Source organism: Chinchilla lanigera, unplaced genomic scaffold, assembly GCF_000276665.1.
Source record: "Chinchilla lanigera isolate Chin_1 unplaced genomic scaffold, ChiLan1.0 scaffold00001, whole genome shotgun sequence".
NCBI lineage: Eukaryota > Metazoa > Chordata > Mammalia > Rodentia > Chinchillidae > Chinchilla > Chinchilla lanigera.
Window position 1 is genome coordinate 34,418,320 of NW_004955402.1, and position 19,387 is coordinate 34,437,706.

The window sequence follows — 19,387 nt, forward strand, 5'->3', positions numbered from 1 at the left end:
TAGATATTCCAGAGATCATTTTCACTTAAAGAAAGCAATTTATGGCTTCTGCTTGGCTTACCCAAATTGCCAACATTACTACTCTAGTACTTTATGGTCATCATTAAGTAAAATAAGGGTTATTTAATTCAAGGACTGAGATAGTCAATCTGATATTCAAGTCAGCCACTAAATGAATATGGAATGGGAGCATATACAGAATGGATACACTACAAAAAGGGACTGACTTATATCCTAGGCAGGCCAAAGCAGGGTGATGCAAGACTTCATCATGCTACTCAGAACCATATGCAATTTAAAACCTATGAACTAATATTTCTGGAATCTTCCATTTAATATTTTTAGGATGTAGCTGACTGAAGGTAACAAATTACAGAAAATAAAACTATGGATAAGGGGGGACTACTATTAAACTCATTTTACCATGGGGAATTTTAGTCATTGAGAATAATAGCCCAAGAACACAAAGTAAATGGCATGTCTGCCACTCAATTCTAGGTCAATTTAATGCCAACATCCAGAGTCTCATTACTTATTTATCTTCCATAATATCAAATTAGCATAATTTAGAACCTACTCCGCCAAATGACAATAAAAGTAGTGGTTCCCAAATTTAAAAATAGTAATAATAATAATAATAATAATTTATTTCAATCACATACATTTTAACCTACTTTTTAAAAAAAATGAACAAATGTCACTAGCATAGGTTGTGAATGATTTACCTCGACCACAGTCTTCCTCATCACCACTAAATAAGGCTGGAAAATAATGAATGACTGGAGCCAAATAGCACCTTAGGTATTACCACACCAAAAAAGCCAGTGGCCTTACAAATTAAGAATTCTAGGGAACAGAATTCCAACATAATTTACTTCACACACAGTACTATCATTTGAATATAGTTTACACTCCCAAACTCATGCAGGAAGTTATGTGTTAATGAAATTAAGAGGGTAGAAAATTCAACTATGGTGTTCAAAGGTAAAGCCTTTACAGAGTGATTAATAAATAATGCCAGTAGAGTGAAGCCCCCATGATGAAATCTTGGTGTCTTTATAAGAAAAGAAGGAGACACAAAAGGAGACAGAAAGACATAGGCACTCCCTTTCTACTGCCTCATAATGCCACAGCTCAGCCAACAAGAAGAAAGTCATCATCAGAGGCCAAACCCATGTGGTCCACCGAATCTTAAGACTTTGAACTTACAGAGCTGTGAGCCAAAATAAATCTTTCTTATAAAGTAGTCTGCTTTAGGTATTTAATTATAGTAAAGAAAAGCTGGCTAGTATATCTGGTTATGTGTTGGGGACCACTACAAAGTGGCTCTGAGCAGGATGTAATATTAACCATGTTTACTTTCCGCGTTTACTTGTGAGTTGTCTGAAGCTTAGGCACCTTGTCTGACAAGATAAGGCCACAGCTGAAGATGTTTGGCTCCAACCCCAATTACTACAAGGAGACTGCAGCTGCAGGCCCTACACTCCTACAATAAATACCAACCTAAAGATAAGGTAGTTCTCCTGATTAACATAATTTACTACTTGACATAATTTACTACCAAGGTCCTGCAAGATTCCCGCATTTTCTTAAGTATTCTCCTCCTTTGTTTGAAAACCAAATAAAAATGGGGTGCCCAGAGCACTCTTTGGTTAACTCAGAGAATACTGAAGCTGTAAGAGAGTTAGTCCCTCCTGGAACCCTAAAATCATTGCCACTGTCTGCATTTATTTAAGCTTTCACCATCCACTCGCTTGGGAGATTGCAGGCCTTATCAGCCTGTAATAACTTAGGGTTATTTAACCTGATTTTCAATAGTTATGGAATGGATTTCTATGTCATCTCCAAAACTTACATATTAAAGCTCTCTCAATATGATTAAGTGATGGGACCTTTAGGAGATAATTTCAGTTTAGCCGAGTTCATGAGGGCAGACACCCCCCCCTCCCGCCAAGGTAGGAGAAGTGCCCTACTAATAGGAGAGAGAGAAACCAGACCTTCCTCTGTGCCATATGAGGACACAGTAACGAGCTGATCACCTGAAAACTAGAAAGGTCAGCACCAAGAACCAAATATCCCGGCACCCTGATCTTAGACTTCCCAGCTTTTAGAACTGTGAGAAACAAATATTAGCTAGTCAGGTTGCCCAGTCTACAATATTTTGTTATAGCAGCTCAAGCTAAGACAGTAACTTACATGCCTACATCCTACCCCATCTTATAACAACTCATGGAAATAAAGGTCATTGGCCATTAGCTTTATAAAACATTTTAATAGGGTAGGATAATATGCTTGTATATTAAAGTAATAATTATGAAGTATCTTGTTCACTGTAACTAAAACTACCAATACTAATGGTATCTTTGTTTAGTTGAAAATTTGAAATATTTATAATTCAGGGAAAGCCAACAGCAAATCCAGTCTATTAAAATACTTGACTGGATAATTTTATAAACAAACTGTCCAAAAGCAAATACAATAACCTTTCAAATAAATTAGTGCATAAAAAATGGTACATTTGTTGTCAAGGCAAGTTTACTTAGGAAGCAAGGAGAAATATTTTGTGGAAACATCTATTAATCAATCAAATTTTCCTTTCTAACTTCGGTCAAATTCTGCACTACATAAAATGAAAAACCAGTTGGAGACAAAGCAAAAACATGGCAGGTATGTTCAATATAGTCAGTTTTTCAAAATATTTTTACATAAATTTTAAAGTTTAAGCAAACCAAAATGATATGAAGTTCTTAATTTTTAAAACTGCCTGCACTAAATGTGTCTAGGTTTTCCTGATCGCTGTCATTCTTATTTTAACCAACAAGCACCATTACAGTTTCCATGCAGCCAAGAAAGGTTATTTATATGGAGAAGTATACTATATAGTTTTAGAAGTGATTTTATATACAATACTGCTTTCTCACAATAACCTTGTACAAAAGGTCTTAATATTTATTAATGTCATAAATTAGGAATGAGATTTTAAAAGCTGAAGGACTTCTTAAGGTCACACTGAGCTCTGGGGTCCACCTCAAATCTTCTGATTATCATCTCTGAAATTCACTTTTATCCACCAGAGCTTGCAAGAATGGGAGATGAACAAAGGCAATTGAAGGTCTGTGATATAATCTACAGTGGCGCTATTGAGGCAAGGTGGATCTGACTAGAACTCACAAGACGCTTGCCCAGCACTTCCTGCCACCAGAGGGACTACTAGCTTCAGTTTCATGAAGATTCTTGCAGGTTAAGTCTGGAACATCAGGGGAAACTATAGAAATCCTCATTAACTCTAAAGTCTGCTTCCAGAAAAACCCAGGTCACTGCTCTCACAAAAAAATTCTCACCCAAGGTTTCTAGGAAATAAAATATATTCTGTGTGAAACAATCACAAAATCCATAGTTATATTCACTTTGTTATTTTACAATGGACATCTAGAACTGTTCCCCATGTAGAAATTAGAATATGTCACTCCTCCATTAGTATGATGCCACAGACACAGTCCTGGATGAAGCAGAATGTCCTAAAATATTTGTTTAATAATGATCTACAATTGAAAATATAAGCAAATCTTATTTGTTAAATGGATCTTATAGCACACCATAACCCACAAAATCAAATCTCACTGAAAGTTCTGTACCTTTATATATAAAACTTGAAAGTTAGGACATAAAAGCTATAGGTAAAGATTCAGATTCTAAAATTAACAATAAATTTATTAATAAATGAATATTAGCACTGAAAATAACTGATATGCAATTTACTCTAGATTAAAATGCACACTCATGTGCACGCAGATGTACCTGGGAACATGCATGCACACATGTGCACACACACACACGAAGTGTCCAGAACTAGGAAGGTTAGAGTTCTAACCTATTAATTCTATACTGCAGTACTGTACTCACTGTCAGACTTAAGGACTGATTCTAATTAAACTGGACCTGATTAGCAAGAGACAGCAATTAAAAACAGAAATCAAGAAAATACCTCTCAGAAAGAAGATGGTTAAACCCATTACACTGCCTCAAAATAATATATTTCCTCAACAATTAACAGTATTGGTTCAACTACCTGACTTGATGGCCCTAAAAGAAGAAACCCAAGCTTAGAGGAGTTGCGCTACATTAGTGGTATTGAAATCGCATCAGGATCATCTAGAATACTTACTGAAAATGTGTATTAATAGGCCCTACCTCATATCTAATAAATTAGAAATTTCAAAGTCTAGCTACAATGCATGTATATTTTGTAAAAATATGCCAGGTGGTTCTGGAACTTTACGATACATTAAAAACCCAATTAAAATTCATCTAACATAGCACATTAATTAAAACAGTAGCAGTCTTATCTAAATAGGAAAGCAACATATCAATTAATTTTTTCTACTTTGCCGGCATATAAGAGGCATATCCAAACTAAAAAACTACAAAGAGGAATGAAGTCAATTTTCCTGTACTGTAAAATTATGGATACAAATCTGTCTACGTGTATTATAGCTATTACAAAAATAAGTGGGTCTCGTCTTTTACTTATTTATAAGTAATATATTAATTCACAGTTTATCCTGAGCAGTTTCAGTGAAAGAAATCACACTTTTGACAATTTTTTTTTTTGGGGGGGTTGTCTTTTTGAGACAGGGTCTCGCTGTGCAGTTCAGGCTGGCCTTGAGCTCACTTTGTAGCCCAGGCTGGTCTCAAACTCACAACCATCCTCCTGCCTCAGCCTCCCAAGTGCTGGGATTACAGGCGTGCGCCACCATGCCCGGCACTTCTGACAATTTTAAAAAGCTTTAAAAAAATCTATATAACTTTATTTTCATTACTTTCAGTAACAGCAAAAAACGTGTAGGTGTTATTTTAAAATACTAATAATTCCTTCAATATTTATCACATTCTGTCTGAACACTTTTCCAGCAGCAAGAAACTTGTAGGTGTTACTTTAAAATACTAACAACTCCTCCAATATTTATCACACTCTGTCTGAACACTGTTCCAGCACTTGCTGCGTACCGTAGCACTGACAACAGAAGAAAGGCTTGTGCTGCATGATGCAGCTTTAGTCTGAGGCAGATGAACTGACAGCACATAGTTACAAATAAACCTAATTGTAAAAAAATCGACGAATGCAACACAAATGGTACTTAATAAAGGAGATTTTAAAATACAGAAGACAATTTCCATTTCTTTATTTTACTGAGGTAAAAAAAATACCCACCTCACTTATTTTTAAGGATAGATGAATGGTAAACTTATTGAAGTTGATAAATGTATGATGACAGCATAAAACAGTATCCCCATCCAGAAATATATACCCTGAAGTATTTAAAAGATAGGGAGATACAGATAACTCACTCAAGTGGTTTAAAAAATTGTGTTCATGTGTCTGCATCTAGAAAGAGAGAGAGGCAGAGATAATAACAAAAGAAACGGAATAAAATGTTAACAAATCAATCTTGATAGAGATACAGCTAGTTCTTGTAATATTTTGTTTTTGGAATCTGTCTTCACATGTAAACTTATTTATAAATAAAAAGTTTTAAAATGTAGAAGAAAGATAAAAAATAGCAAAATGTTGATCATTTTGGAAGACAGGATATATAGGAAGGTTCACTCTACCATTCTCTCTACTTCTGTACATCTTTGAAATTTTGCATACTAAAACATGAAAAAAAGAAAACTAGACTATATGAAAACATATATATAAAGTACTAGTACAACACCTGTCAAACAGAAGGCATTTAATAAATGATAGGCACAGTTTTTACAACTGAGATCGTATCTCTTGAGTGTACATAAATACTGGCTTTTAGTATTTTATTACATAAAAGTATTTACTGACAGTCCATCAAGGCAAGGTGCTTAACCAGACACTGCAGTGAACATCCACACAAGCAGCAGCTGCCACATTCAGAACTCAGGTAGTCACCATAATGAAAGGCAAAAAGCAACGGTTTAGAAATCAAGGAAACTAAACTCAACTACAAACATCACCTTCTTTCTCTGTGCACTTAAAATAATGAAACAGGAATACTTTTTCATCTTCCATATTTAAAAAGCAGAAACATCTATTTCATGCATATGAGATCCCTATGAGAATAAAATGAGATGCTCAAAAAGTTCCCTTATAAATATGGAAATGTTATATAAATGTTAGCTCCCATTTTATCCTATGCCATACCAATGTGGGGATAATGAAGCATGTGTATAAGTAAATAAAATACACAGTCAAGTGGTAAGTGCCACAGATGAAGATCAGATCTAGCTAGGGGGACAAAGGAAGTCTTTGTGGAGAAGGCACTCAAGATGGACGTAAATGGGTGGGTGGCAGAAAATCCAGAGTCATCATAAGGCAAAACGAAGACCCAAGCAAAGGCATGAAAAGGGAGACTGTCAGGAAGCATGAAGTAATAGACTCTTCACTTGTCTGGGAAACAGTAGAATAACCAGAAATACATCTGTAAAAGTAAGTGAAAAGAAACTGGAGAAGGCTTGTCTGACTCAAGAGGCTCCCAGTATGTGCCTCACTACTCATTCAGACCCCAGTTCTAGAACAAAAATTCTTCTCCTCCCCTGCTGGTGCCAAGAAAGCTGTAATATCCAAGACTGAATTTTTTAAATAAGGCACTCTGTTTCAAAGGAAATAATTTTTTAAAAACATACAAGACACACACTGCTATGAAAGGAAACATTTTCTATATCCAGGAAAAATCCCATCACAGCAAAAATGAATATAATCCAAGAGTTTAAAATCTGTATTTGGCTTTGAAATATATATTTTTTTCAAGGAAAAACTTATAAATCATATTTTTAAAAGCCAAAATTAAAGTAAGAAAATTCCTTAACTACCAACTAAAAAAATCATCAAAAGTGATCACACAATTTAAGTCAAATTTTGTTAACTTGATTGACTTTACTGAAATTTGGCTTAATTAGATGACTGTGATCTTTTTTACAGTTTATTTTGCCTACATACATAGCTGCACTTTTTAGGATAATGTCCTTTTGTTGTTTTTATAATCTTTTGAGTCATATGCTATGAAATAGTGAATCCATAATCACTCCATCCTGACTTATGCTTTCACATGAATAATTTTAATAGAGCTTTAGGAAAAGAATTACGCAAAATGTGTTTTATATAGCTGTTACGGCAAACCTTTTAGAGCTTTCAATGGTAACAGCCAGTCAGCTGCGGCACATGTGCCACAGCTTCACCATCACTGACCTAAAGCATGCTAAAAACCATAAATCTATTTTAATGTCCTTAAATGAATATTAAATTTTAAGCTAGTGAAAAACTAGACCATAACATATATCAAGGTTATCTCATCCATCCCAACCCCAACCTCACTTGATAGACAAGAAAACTAACAGGAAAAATAAGAGCACCTTCTGATGTGCTGCTAACTATGTACACATAAACAGCTCTGAAATTTAAAATTCATGTCTTCTGGTACCCAGAAGACAAATGGCACCACAGGATACTGCAGTTCCTTTTGATACAACACATAACTGGGGGGAAATAACTGCACACAGATGTTTAATTTTTTAAAATTTGCCAAGTATTACCACTGTTTTGAAGAAGGCAATTAATGAGCTTACCACCCCTCAAAATTCTATTTTAAAATATTAAAAAATGCTAAACATTTCAGTATTTATACCACATTAATGATAAAAAAAAAAGAAAAGCAAAACAGTAACATTAATTAAACATTCTACGGGATCCAAAATGCCATGCATGTGTTGTCTTTGGAGGTCATTGATGAGCTGCACAGGGTGCCCACCTGATACTGCAGGCACTACTACATGGGAGTAACTTGAAGAACCAATGCAAGTATGGCATCTAGCAGGCTGGTCACCACCACAGATGAGGCTTTAAGTAACTACAAATGTATTTAAATTCACAACATTAAAAGAAGTCCAAAAGAGGCAAATCTAGAAAGCCTGGATCATTAATCAATTCCTTAAAGCAACAGAACAAGCCTACCTTTTATTTATTTATTTATTTATTTATTTATTTATTTATTTATTTTTGGAACCAGTAATTGAACTCAGGACTTGCGCTTGCCAGGTAAAGCCTACCATTTTTAAAAGAGAAGTTACAAGCCTCATTATCTAATAGACAGCCACACAATACTGCCTTATTCTACACACTGATGTTCCTATGTGAGTGTGGGGAGCACGCCCCAGCCTTAATTCCACTGTGGAAATCCGCTCCATCTAGACCTTGTACTCCTGAGTATGGAGACAATACACTACCCATGCAGACCTAATGACTGCCCAAATGTCACTCAGTTTTTATTCCCTTTTCAGAATACCCAAAGTTCAGCTTACATAAGCTCTTACAACCATGGCCTCCCAGGAGGACAAAAAGGAGGAACCAAAGTACTCTGCACAGTACTTGGGTGTCCTCAGGTCTGAAGTCTGTGAAGGAGAAATGAGGGCTTACGTTGAGGAGGATAGAAAGCTATCACATTTGCTCCCAATCAGACAAAATTCAAGTTTGCACCACTTCTGAGTTCATTTTAAAATTCTTTCAAATATACTAATTTGTCACTGAACAAATGAAACACTGAGTATAATAGAAAAACTACATTTAATTAGCCACATAAAACCCTCACTGATAAAGTCTCTAAACTAGAAAGATTTCTTCTTACAACATAAGCAGTTAAAGGCTTCCAAAGGCTTAATTTTATTTTTACTATATACCTAGAACTCTACAATATGTATATTTATGTATAAAACATCCATCGTGAAAAATACTCCTATAGATAACCTATTCACTTTTTTGCATATGTCTAACATAAATCATTACACAGAATAGAATAATTAATATTTTAATTACTTTCAGTATTTCACATTTAGCCAGCTGCACAGACCCAATATAAGTAAGTTTCTAAATGACAGCAGCCAAGTGAAAACAATTTTTTACACTTAATTAAACAAAATGTACGTACATCTAAGAATTGAAAAAAATCTGACAGGTCTTACTTGCTACTCCTGATGCCAGTCCGTAGAGCAGTCCTCCTCCATCTGACTGCTGAGGGAAAACATGGGATCCTGGAGGTGGTGGCTTTTCTTGTCTGATAAAGTTATACAACAAGGTTTTCACAAGTTTGCTGGTATATGGAAGACTACATGAAAAGAAGAAAAAAAATCAAACTCCTATTCATGGGAGTCATCTAATTCTGCATGATATAGAAATAATTCTGCCACTAATACTGATTCAAACAAATGTATCAGTGTCACATAACAGTCAAAACTGTGGGAGTTAAGATCAGTTTTGAGGCTTATTTCTTCTGGCTTTGCCTCACACCACAGCAGAAGACACTGATCAAACCTTTAAAACTCTAGTCCAGCAGTTACCTTACTTGCAATTTATATAACATTGTAAGATACTAATAAATTTAGTGTGTAATACAGTACCTGGCACTTGAAGATAATAATGTAGAATCAGAAAGAAAAAGAATTCAAAAATAGTAAGAATATACTAAAGTATGAAATTGTTCAATTTACTCAATTATTCAATTGATGATAAACCAATTCCTGCAATTTAAAGTAAAATTTTAACAGATTCTTAAATGTGCTATTGAACTTTTAAAAATATAACTCCTAAAATGAACCACAAAAGTCAGTAAAAGAATATATCTGGCAGAAAGTATTTGGCACCACAGTATGATACTATAAAAACTTAATGTCTTAGAAAATAAGAATACTAGCATTTTTTCGGTCTATTGAAAAAGCAACACCTCTGGCACTAGAAGGAACAAAGTTCACAGTCTTGTTTAACAAAGGTGCTGAAAAGCCTTAAAATGCCAATAAAACCTTGAGCCAGGGACATTCTGTGTGTCACTGTCAGAGAAAGGTTTAGATGCACATCTTTCATCTCCAACGCCAAGGCTCTTCCCCTCTTATCAGTGATCTTCAAATATGTTCTGCAATGGTTTAATATGACTTAACTCCTCTGAAACTTGCAGAGTTTAATCCTCATTGTGAGGTATTTAGAAGGTTGAAACAATCTGACTCCATTGTTTAGAAGTGGGGCTTTTGGGAGCAATTAGGATTAGATAATGATATTAGGGTGGAGTCCTCATGATGGAGTCAGGGTGGTTTACAAGAAAAGAGAGAGAAACCAGAAGAGGCACACACATGCTCCCTGTCTCTTGCTATGTGATGTTCTGTGATGCCTCAAGACTGCCAGCAAGAAAGCCGTTACTAGACATGGCCCCTCAACCTTTGACCTCCACAACTGTAAACCAAAATTATGTTTCTTTTCTTTATAACTGACCCCATCGGTGCTATTGTGGTACTAGCAACAGAACAGACTTAGACATATTCCCAAAAGCTCTAATGGATGCTGTGAACGTACCACAGGTATAATCAAGGTAGCAAAAAGAACACAAAAGAGACAAAGCTCCTCTCCCACCAGGTAACTTTAATTCAAAGCTACTTTATTTTAAAGTTTATATTATAAAGTTTATGTCACTAGAAGGTTGTATGTGTGTACATGAGGTAGAATCAAAAATATGGTGGTTTTTTAAAAATTCTATTACACTACAACATATTGCCATTAATCCTCCCTCAAAATACTCCCCCTTCCTTTGAATATACTTTTTCCATCATTCGTACCACTTTCTGGAGCAGTTCTGGAAGTCCTCTTTTGTGAATGTCTTTATGAGGCATGATCAAGAACACAGTGAATGCTGCTACTGAATGCCATCTAATGGAAAGGTAAGCTTGTAAAAACATTACAGTGTGTCCTCACCCACCTTATTCACTGAACGATACCTTACGAATAATACCAGTGAATAATACCTTATTCATTAAATAAGGTACTGTGTGATTTCTAGCCCTTCTCCAAAGTCAAAATAACCACAAAAAGAAATGTTTTTAATCGATATAAGACACTGAGACAGCCAGGACAGTACAACTAAAGACACTCACAAAAGTGGACTTCCATTACTGCTCCAGAAAGTGGCAAGAATGATGGGGTAAGTGTTTTGAAGTGCAGGAGAGTATTTTGAGAGAGATTAATGGCAATGTGCTTTTTGCTATAATATATTTTTAAAAATTTAAACATTCACCTATATTTTTCAACCACACCTCATATTTAATATTTATCCATTCCCATGCCCACCTCCTAGGAGATTGTAAAGCCTTGGCTCAGGAGTACAGCCCAAGCTTAATACATGACCAGTATACAGTCAGCACATAATAAATATTTGCTGGCTCAATGAAAGCAGGAGGACTCAATGAAGAGGTTGTTGGTATGGTTACAAGTCAACAGATTACAGTACAATCAGTCTTCCATATCTCAGACCCCAACATCCTCAAATACCATATCCAAAAACCAACTAACTGCAAATTGAAAATATCCAGGAAAAAAACCCTGCATCTCTAGTGAACATGTACAGATGTGCACAGACTATATACATTTTATATAAAGGATGAGCTCTGAAGATTTGGGTATCTTTGCAGGGCCCTGGAACCAATCCCCTGTGGATACAAAGAACAACTGTAGTTTCAAAGGTACTGATGAGGAGTAGAAGATACAAAAACGATTTGAATATACAGATATGACCTAATGACTACTTAAGAGAAGGGAAGAGAAGGAAGAAAAAGATGATTTCGAAGTTTCAACTCTATAAAGCAACCTCTAGAAACAGTAACTGAAATCATGGGACAGAAAGCACAGGGAGGATACATAGGGGGTTTTTATGTTGTTCTTTATTTTTTTGTTTTGTTTTTTTTTTTTTGAGACAGGGTCTTGCTATGGAGTTTAGACTGGTCTTGAACTCACTATGTAGCCCAGGCTGTCCTTGAATTCATGGGGATCCTACTACCTCAGCCTCCCGAGTGCTGGGATTACAAGCGTGTGCCACCACACCCAGCTTAGGACGTACAGTTTTGACAGGAAACAGAATTTGGTCCCTCATATGTAGGGTATGAAGTAACAACCAGAGGAAATGTCTGGTTGGAGATATGGGACAGCACTCAGGTAAGATGACAGGAACAGAAATACAGGTTATATAACAAAAACTGACAATGTAAAATAGAAACATACCATGGACCTCGCATCAAATACTTGTGACTGATGCTCTGTCGCAAAACTTCTTTGTGGAAGAGTTGGCAGGAAAGGAAAACAACCATTGTTGATATGGCCTCCACTGATATTTCATATGTAATGTCTCTGGAGAAATGGAGAGAAAGCAGAATAAAGACCACTTGGAAAGATTAGAGATACTCCCTTTTCTAAATAAACCGTGAAGTAAAAATTCAAATCTATATATTCAACAACTTCATATTTTAAAAAAGACTAATATGTTTAATATAAGAATTATCCCAAGCATAAATATTAGCTCTTCTGCCAGTTGCTCTTATATTTGAATCATTTTCCTACCTACTATGGAAGAACATGTCTATTAGTACACATGGAAACAGTTACCAGCAGTTTTTGCCTTAAAGATCTACTCTAGGCCTCTGTGTTCATCTCTGTTTAGTACAGAATAATCACATAGACTAAAGAAAAGTCAGTGCAGGGAAGAAAACACTCCCTTTTGAGTTGATAATCTCTTTATACTCAGGATAATGGTACACCCACAATCTTTCATCTTGCGTGTGTACCTTTTCAAGGTCAACTTTGTGTGCTCACCACATTATTAACAGTAAACATGTTGTTCCAATCTTATTATGCATATTTTTTGTTAGAAACTATTACCAGCTGCTCAGTCTGTAACACTGATCCCATGAAGTGGGAGGGGCACTGTGAAAAGGAAAAGGCTTTATTCAGAGCTAGTTCCAAGGAGATGGAAGGGATTCATCTTGCCACAAATCACTATCTCATTGTGTTCAGATGTGCAAGGACCTTTTATATTAAGGAACACAAAGGAAAGGTAATGCAATGAGACAACAGACACCCCTAGGTTTTCTTGATCCTTTCTGGCCATCTTTTGCTCCCTCCCACCCCTGTGGAGAAAAGAGTGTGATTGTTATACACTTGGCTTAAAGAAGTTTGGAGTAGCTAATCAGTCTGGGCAACTGTGTGACTTGAAGGCCCTGTCTCAAAATAAAAAATAAATAAAGGCCTAGGAATGTAACTCAGTGTGAAAGCCCTGGATTCAAACTCTATTATAGGAAAAAGAAGGGAAGACGGGTGGAAAAAATGGCAAAATACTTTTATAAATCTGAAATATTCATGGACAGCCCAAAGAGAAGTACTTAATGCTTAGATAAACACTGGCTCATTAGGCTAATTAAAGATGACTTGACTCTAGAGCTGGACAAGCATAAATTCTACCAGATACTTTAAGGTGTTATCATGGATAGATACATGTTTCAAAGCAAAGTATACAAAATAAAATATGAAAGGCCCATTAACATGTCACCCGGAAGCCAGTTACTAACACCTTAAGAAACCTGCGAGGCTCCTTGATTCTTTGTGACTTCAATGTAAGAAGTCAGACCTAACAGATAGGCAACTGTACAAAGTATAGGCAGAGTTTATTGAAAAATGAGACAGACTTTCAAGCGCTAAATAGAGAGCATACACTTTCACGAATGAAGGTGGGCAAGTACTAAGATGGCAGTTGTACCAATTAAAGCTCAGGCTATATTTATATGATTAATTAGGTCTTTAAGGAATATCATTTCCTTCCTCTGAGGTCACTGTTTCACTACAAGGAAAATGGATGGGGCTGTTCAGCTTCAGAGGAAAGAACATTCCTGTTTACTCTCTAGGTGAAATATTTCTATTTAGTTTATTTTGAGACCTTGAGGCTTTTTCCAAACCCTCACTCATGGTCTGTACTTTGTACAGATCCTGGACCTTATCACGATATTCAGAGGAGATGACATCTTCTTGGGTTGTAGCTTAAAACCATAAACTGGTTTGGATTTTATCTATAGATAATAATTAAGAAAGTAAAGGAAAAGGAAAATCATTCCTTTCTTCTCATATAGTCCCCACCTGCCTAATGTCTTTCTGCCTAACAAAACTGACCCTAATTTGTTATAAAATCAATCTCGGTTCCACTTAGAAATCTTTTACTGTATAAATGTTAACTGCATAAAAAAATGATGCTTATTCGGGTCTGGGGGTTCACACCTATAATCCCAGCACTCAGGAGGCTGGAGAAGGATGATTGCAATTTGAGGCCAGCCTGGGCTACATAGCTAGTCCAAGACCAGTCTGAACTATGTAGCAAAACCTTGTCTCAAAAAACAAAACAAAAATGTATTCAGCAGTTGCATCAAAAATATTTAACTGTAGTACTTTACAATGTAATGTCTTACTCTATGTCACAGATCCAGAAACACATTTTTTAGTGTGTTAAACTGAAAGGTATGACTATTAATAAATTCTAGGTCTAACAATCTTAGAAAGTATACATTTAGAACATAGAGTTGTTCTCCTTCACAATGAACTAGAATAAAAATCACAAGAAAGGTATCAGCTCTTGGACTATCCTCTCTGAACATGAGATTCCGAAAAATCTAAGAGTGAAGAGTACTGAGTTTGATGCTGGGAGGCAGAGAAAGCTGACAGCACAGAACAATGTTGAATCATCACAATATTAGGTTTCATACCAAGCTAACACTATCCCCTAAGATTTCTACATGGAACTAAGTGAGCCTCCTTGTGTGCTTCCAAAGCTCCAAAGATACAAATCTATCAAACTGTTTATTACACTGCACTTCTGCTCATATATCACTCAATGAATATTTATAAAGAATTAATTCTTGCTATGTCTACAGAGACATTATGTTACATATTTGAAAAAAAACTCACCAACATTTGTGAGTTGGGGGATAAAACTCCCACCTATGTGGAGTGTACAATTTAGTAGAGAAGAGAGAAGTAAAATAATTACTCCAAATTGGGATATAAAGAAAAAGAGCAGGGACAAGAAAGGATTACAAAGGTCTTTAAATTTGAGATCCAACAACCTAACGTGTGAGAGATAATTCCTTGTAGACAAGTCAGCTCCTTCATTTGTTAGTGTTGTTGTTTGTACAATACCTACAAAACCAGTAGGTATCCAAAGGACAAATATAGGATAAAGGGGTCTTGGGGACAGGAGGACTGAACCTAGGGCTTTCACCCTGGAGTTACATCTCTGGCCCTTTTTACATTTTTTATTTTAAGACAGGGACTCACTAAGTTCTGGGCTCAAATATGCAATCCTCCTGCCTCAGCCTTCCAAGACTCTAGGATTACACAGAAGGGTCTTAATAGCTCTGATTTTGACTAGAAACGTATTGCACACCTTCCTAAGTAGCTTCATCAGTACAATGCACAAGGTAGATATAACAGAATAGCAATGAAGAAGAATAATGTTGATGTCATGTAATATACATTCATAAGTACAAAAGAAAGTCTCACTGCAACAAAAATGAAAAGGGAATTTCATGGATGAAGAATCCAAGATGCTCCCAACTGGGAGAAAATCTTCTATTAATTTTGTTGAGCAAAATTACTAACATCTACCACCCTCCTTTTTCTGGCAAAAGAAGCCCTCTTTTCTTTTCAGGGATTCCCTTCAACCTCTCCACACCATTTGTGAGGTACAGATGGGATTTGACTCCACTTTCTTTGTTACAAGAGGTAAGCAAGGTCTGGCTAATAAAAATGGTCCTTATCAGTCTTTCCCAGGACTTCTCGAACTATCAGGAAAGGTTCTCCTGCTGAGACTGCATGTGCTAAAAACCACTTATACTAAACCTTCAGGTGGTTCTCTCTGCCAATGCAGGACAAGCTCTGGCCTGAGAAACGAGCCACTTGAGAGGATGGGCAGAGAGCAATGACAACAGATTGAGGGGAAGGAGAAAAAGAAATGGCAGGAGGAAGGCTGAGGTGCTAGTGAACAATCAAGAGAAAAATCAGGCACATAAATGGAAATTAGAATGAAATTTGGCCAAAGTTCATGAAAGAAGACAAGCTACAAATGAATGGCAATCAATACTGCTAAAGGCAGAGGAGGAAAAACCTCACAAAGATGACACATGATCAACAAAGACCAAGAAGAAGGAAAAGTGCATTAAAATGAAAAAAAAAAAAAAAAACAATGACATACAACCACAAAAAGATCCAATAGTTTTGAAAAAAAAAAAAGCAAGGAATTCAATCCTGATCAAAAGATTGCAAGGTAGTTGGGAAGTTGTAAGGGCAAAGGGATCAGGACTAGAAACAGAAATAAATTCAAAGAGCAAGATGTAAAAGGAAAAAGAAAAGTAAAAAAAGAATCAACAAACTATTAGAACTAATAAAAAAGTTCAACTAGCTTCTCAGAGTAAAAAAAATCATCTTTGCATTTTAGAAAAAATTTTAATTCTGATTTTTATTCATACTTAGTACGTGGTTACAGTATATAATGGTTACATTCACCATGGGTAATTGGCTCATATACATAATACATCTTATTCTTTTTGCATCGCCTTTCACACCCCTCCCTCCATCCCATCCCATTTGCAAAAAGCCCTCTCTGACCCCTATTACCCATTCTTTATTTTGCTCTTCAAATTATTCATACTTTGATGTTTAATTATTCATATGATAGGGGCTGGGGATTTAGCTCAGCGGCACAGCACCTGCCTGGCAAGCGCAAGGTCATGAGTTTGATTCCTGGTACCGGGGGGAAAAAAAAATTATTCATATGATGTTTAAGTTTGTATATATGATCTATTTTACTTACTACTGTGGTTTCAAGGTGCATCCATTTTCCTACAAATAACTCAAATTTATCCCTTTTTATGGCTGAGTAGTGCTCCACTGTGTATAAACATATATTCCGTGTATAAAAACATGTTGATAGACATCTATAGGCTGCTTCCAAAATTTAGATATTATAAGCTGTGTTGCTATAAACATGAGTATGCACGTATCACTATAATATGATGTCTTTAACTCTCTGGGGAAGATTTGAATAGCTGAGTTGAATGGAATTTCTATTTTTAGTTTTTTAAGGAATCTCCTTACTGGTTGTACTAGTTCACATTCCCATCAACAATGTAGAAGGGTTCCTGCAGCCAAAAGATCATCTTTGAAAAATAAAAAAGCATTTCTTCTTAGCAGTACCAGCCAATAACAGTAGATTATAAAAAATAAGACAGCATTTACAAATCCAGGCTGGGCATGGTGTCGCATGCTTGTAATCCCAGCACTTGGGAGGTTGAGGCAGGAAAATTACAGCAAGTTCAAGGCTAGCCTAGGCTACATAATGAGTTTGAGGCCAGCCTGCACTACAAAGTGAGATCCTGTCTCAAAAACAAAAACAAAAGCATTTACAATTCCAAGAATAACTAAAATACTTAGAAAGTAACTGAGCCAAGAATTTACAGGACCTCTATGAAAAAAACCATTAACACTAATAAAGGAAACAGAGGATGATCTGAATGGAATGAATGAATAATGTAAACATAACAACTCTACCCAAATTAATCTACAAAATCAATGCAATCAAAATCACATTCTGGCTCAACTTTGAGAAACTTCATAAGCTGATTCTAAAATTTTTATGAAACAATAAAGATATAGCTAAGTTAACCTCGAAAATGAAGAATAAAGCAAGGGCCTTGGCCTTTCAGATAACAACCATGCTATAAAGAAGTAGTAATAAAAACCACAGTATAATATGCATAGTGATAAAAATCATAGTATTTGTTCAAAAAACCAAGAAGCTCAAGCAAACCACTTGAGAACTGAAGGACAGAACTGTGCATAAATGGAAACATGATACAATAAAGACGTCTCCACAAATTAATGAAGAAAGAACAGATTGTATTGACAATAGTGCTTGCAAAAACTAGTCCATTTCATGAAGAAAAAGAACTACAAATTCTTACTTTACAACGTACTCAAAGACCTACTACAGGGAAAGGGAAGGAGATGAAAAAGGAATAATATGTTTTATATACATGTACCAACTCCCCAAGATGAATGTAATCATTATGTACTACAAACATGTACTAACAGTTAAAAAAAAAAAGACTACTACAGATAGATTAAAGACTTAGATGTGAATAGTAAAGCTACAGTTAATAGAAGAAAATGTATGTATAATGATAAGCTTGTAACACAACCACAAAATGGGACTTCTTTATAAAAGCCTAAGAGTACAAACCACAAAGGCAAAATACACCCACATAATTACATCAAAATTAAGGATTATTGCCCAGCAAATGAAACCTGAGACATAGTTAACGGGCAGATAATAGATTGGAAAAAGAACAAGCAACTCATACCTAGACTATTATAACTAACTCTTACAAATGGCCAATAAAAAGGCAGGAATTCCACTAGAAGGAGAGAACAAAATACACAATCAGGCAATTTAAAACAACGTGGTATCTCTGTATGTCCTAGATAATGCAGTACTAGCAATCATATGATGACACAAAAGCCCTCCTGGATCCACTGATGGGAATACTGACCAGTGCAGTCATTTTATCAAGCAACCAATGTGTATGTGCGTCAAAGAAAAATTCACATACAGAAAACTGTGAGGACTGTAGTAGACAACCTCTAAAATGACCCCAAATAATCTCTCTTCCTGCTATCCATGTCCCCGAGATTATAGACTGGATCTAGTTATTCACTTCTACCAGAAAGAATATAGTCAAAAGGTTAGAATGTCACTTCTGAGAACAGTTTAGTTTACAGAAAGGCATGGCTTGAGCTGGTACTTGGAGCCCTCTCTCATTCTATCATTGCTTTCTAGCTGCCTTATTGTGAGCTGACATATAGAGAGGTCCAAAGGCAAAGAACTAATGGAAGCCTCCAGTCAATAATCAGCGAGGAACTGTGGCTCTCACTCGAACAGCCCCTGAGGATGTAAATCCTACCAAAGGCTAAATGAGAGAGATTTACATGGCAAGCCCACTCCCATTTGAGGCTTCCGAGAGGACACAGTGCCAGCTTGACCACACCAACTTAAGTCAGAGGCATCAAGTTAAGCTGCACCCCAATCACTGATCTTAAGAACCGTGAAATAATATTTAAATAGCTAAGGTTCAGGGACATTTTTAAGCTACAGAGTAAATGTGCAATAAGTATCAGAAACAACTCTTTAAACACAGTTCTAATAGGAATAAAGTAAAAAGCAGAATGGGTTCTATAATGCAATACTACTTATGTATACTAAAAGTACAGGTAAATGTAAGTTTTTTACCTGAACGTAAGAGCACATGCATTAAACACAACAGGATGGAATTTACAGGAGAGGAAAAGAGTAAGGAATAGGGAAAAGAAAAAGAGAAGTGAGTGAATGGATATTAATTAAATGGAAGAAAAGGCAGGCCTTCCAAGAGTAGATGATAATGCTAAAGAATATGATTAATCCTATGTCTGATGGATCCAAAACAGGGATTCAGGGATGGGCCTGGGGGTGCATGCCTG

The 19,387-nt window shown here is 35.9% G+C and overlaps 1 protein-coding gene across 2 annotated transcripts in view; it reads right to left on the reverse strand.

Annotated features, from left to right (window-relative positions):
- Dym (dymeclin) overlaps nt 1-19,387 on the reverse strand; it is a 391,162-nt gene that overhangs the window by 267,537 nt on the left and 104,238 nt on the right. For both annotated transcript variants that reach the window (XM_005372905.2, XM_005372906.2), the window contains exons 7-8: nt 12,059-12,184; nt 8,986-9,128 (exon numbers count right to left, since the gene is read on the reverse strand). In XM_005372905.2, the coding sequence (XP_005372962.1) occupies nt 8,986-9,128; nt 12,059-12,184 (269 nt within the window). The remainder of the gene's footprint in view (nt 1-8,985; nt 9,129-12,058; nt 12,185-19,387) is intronic.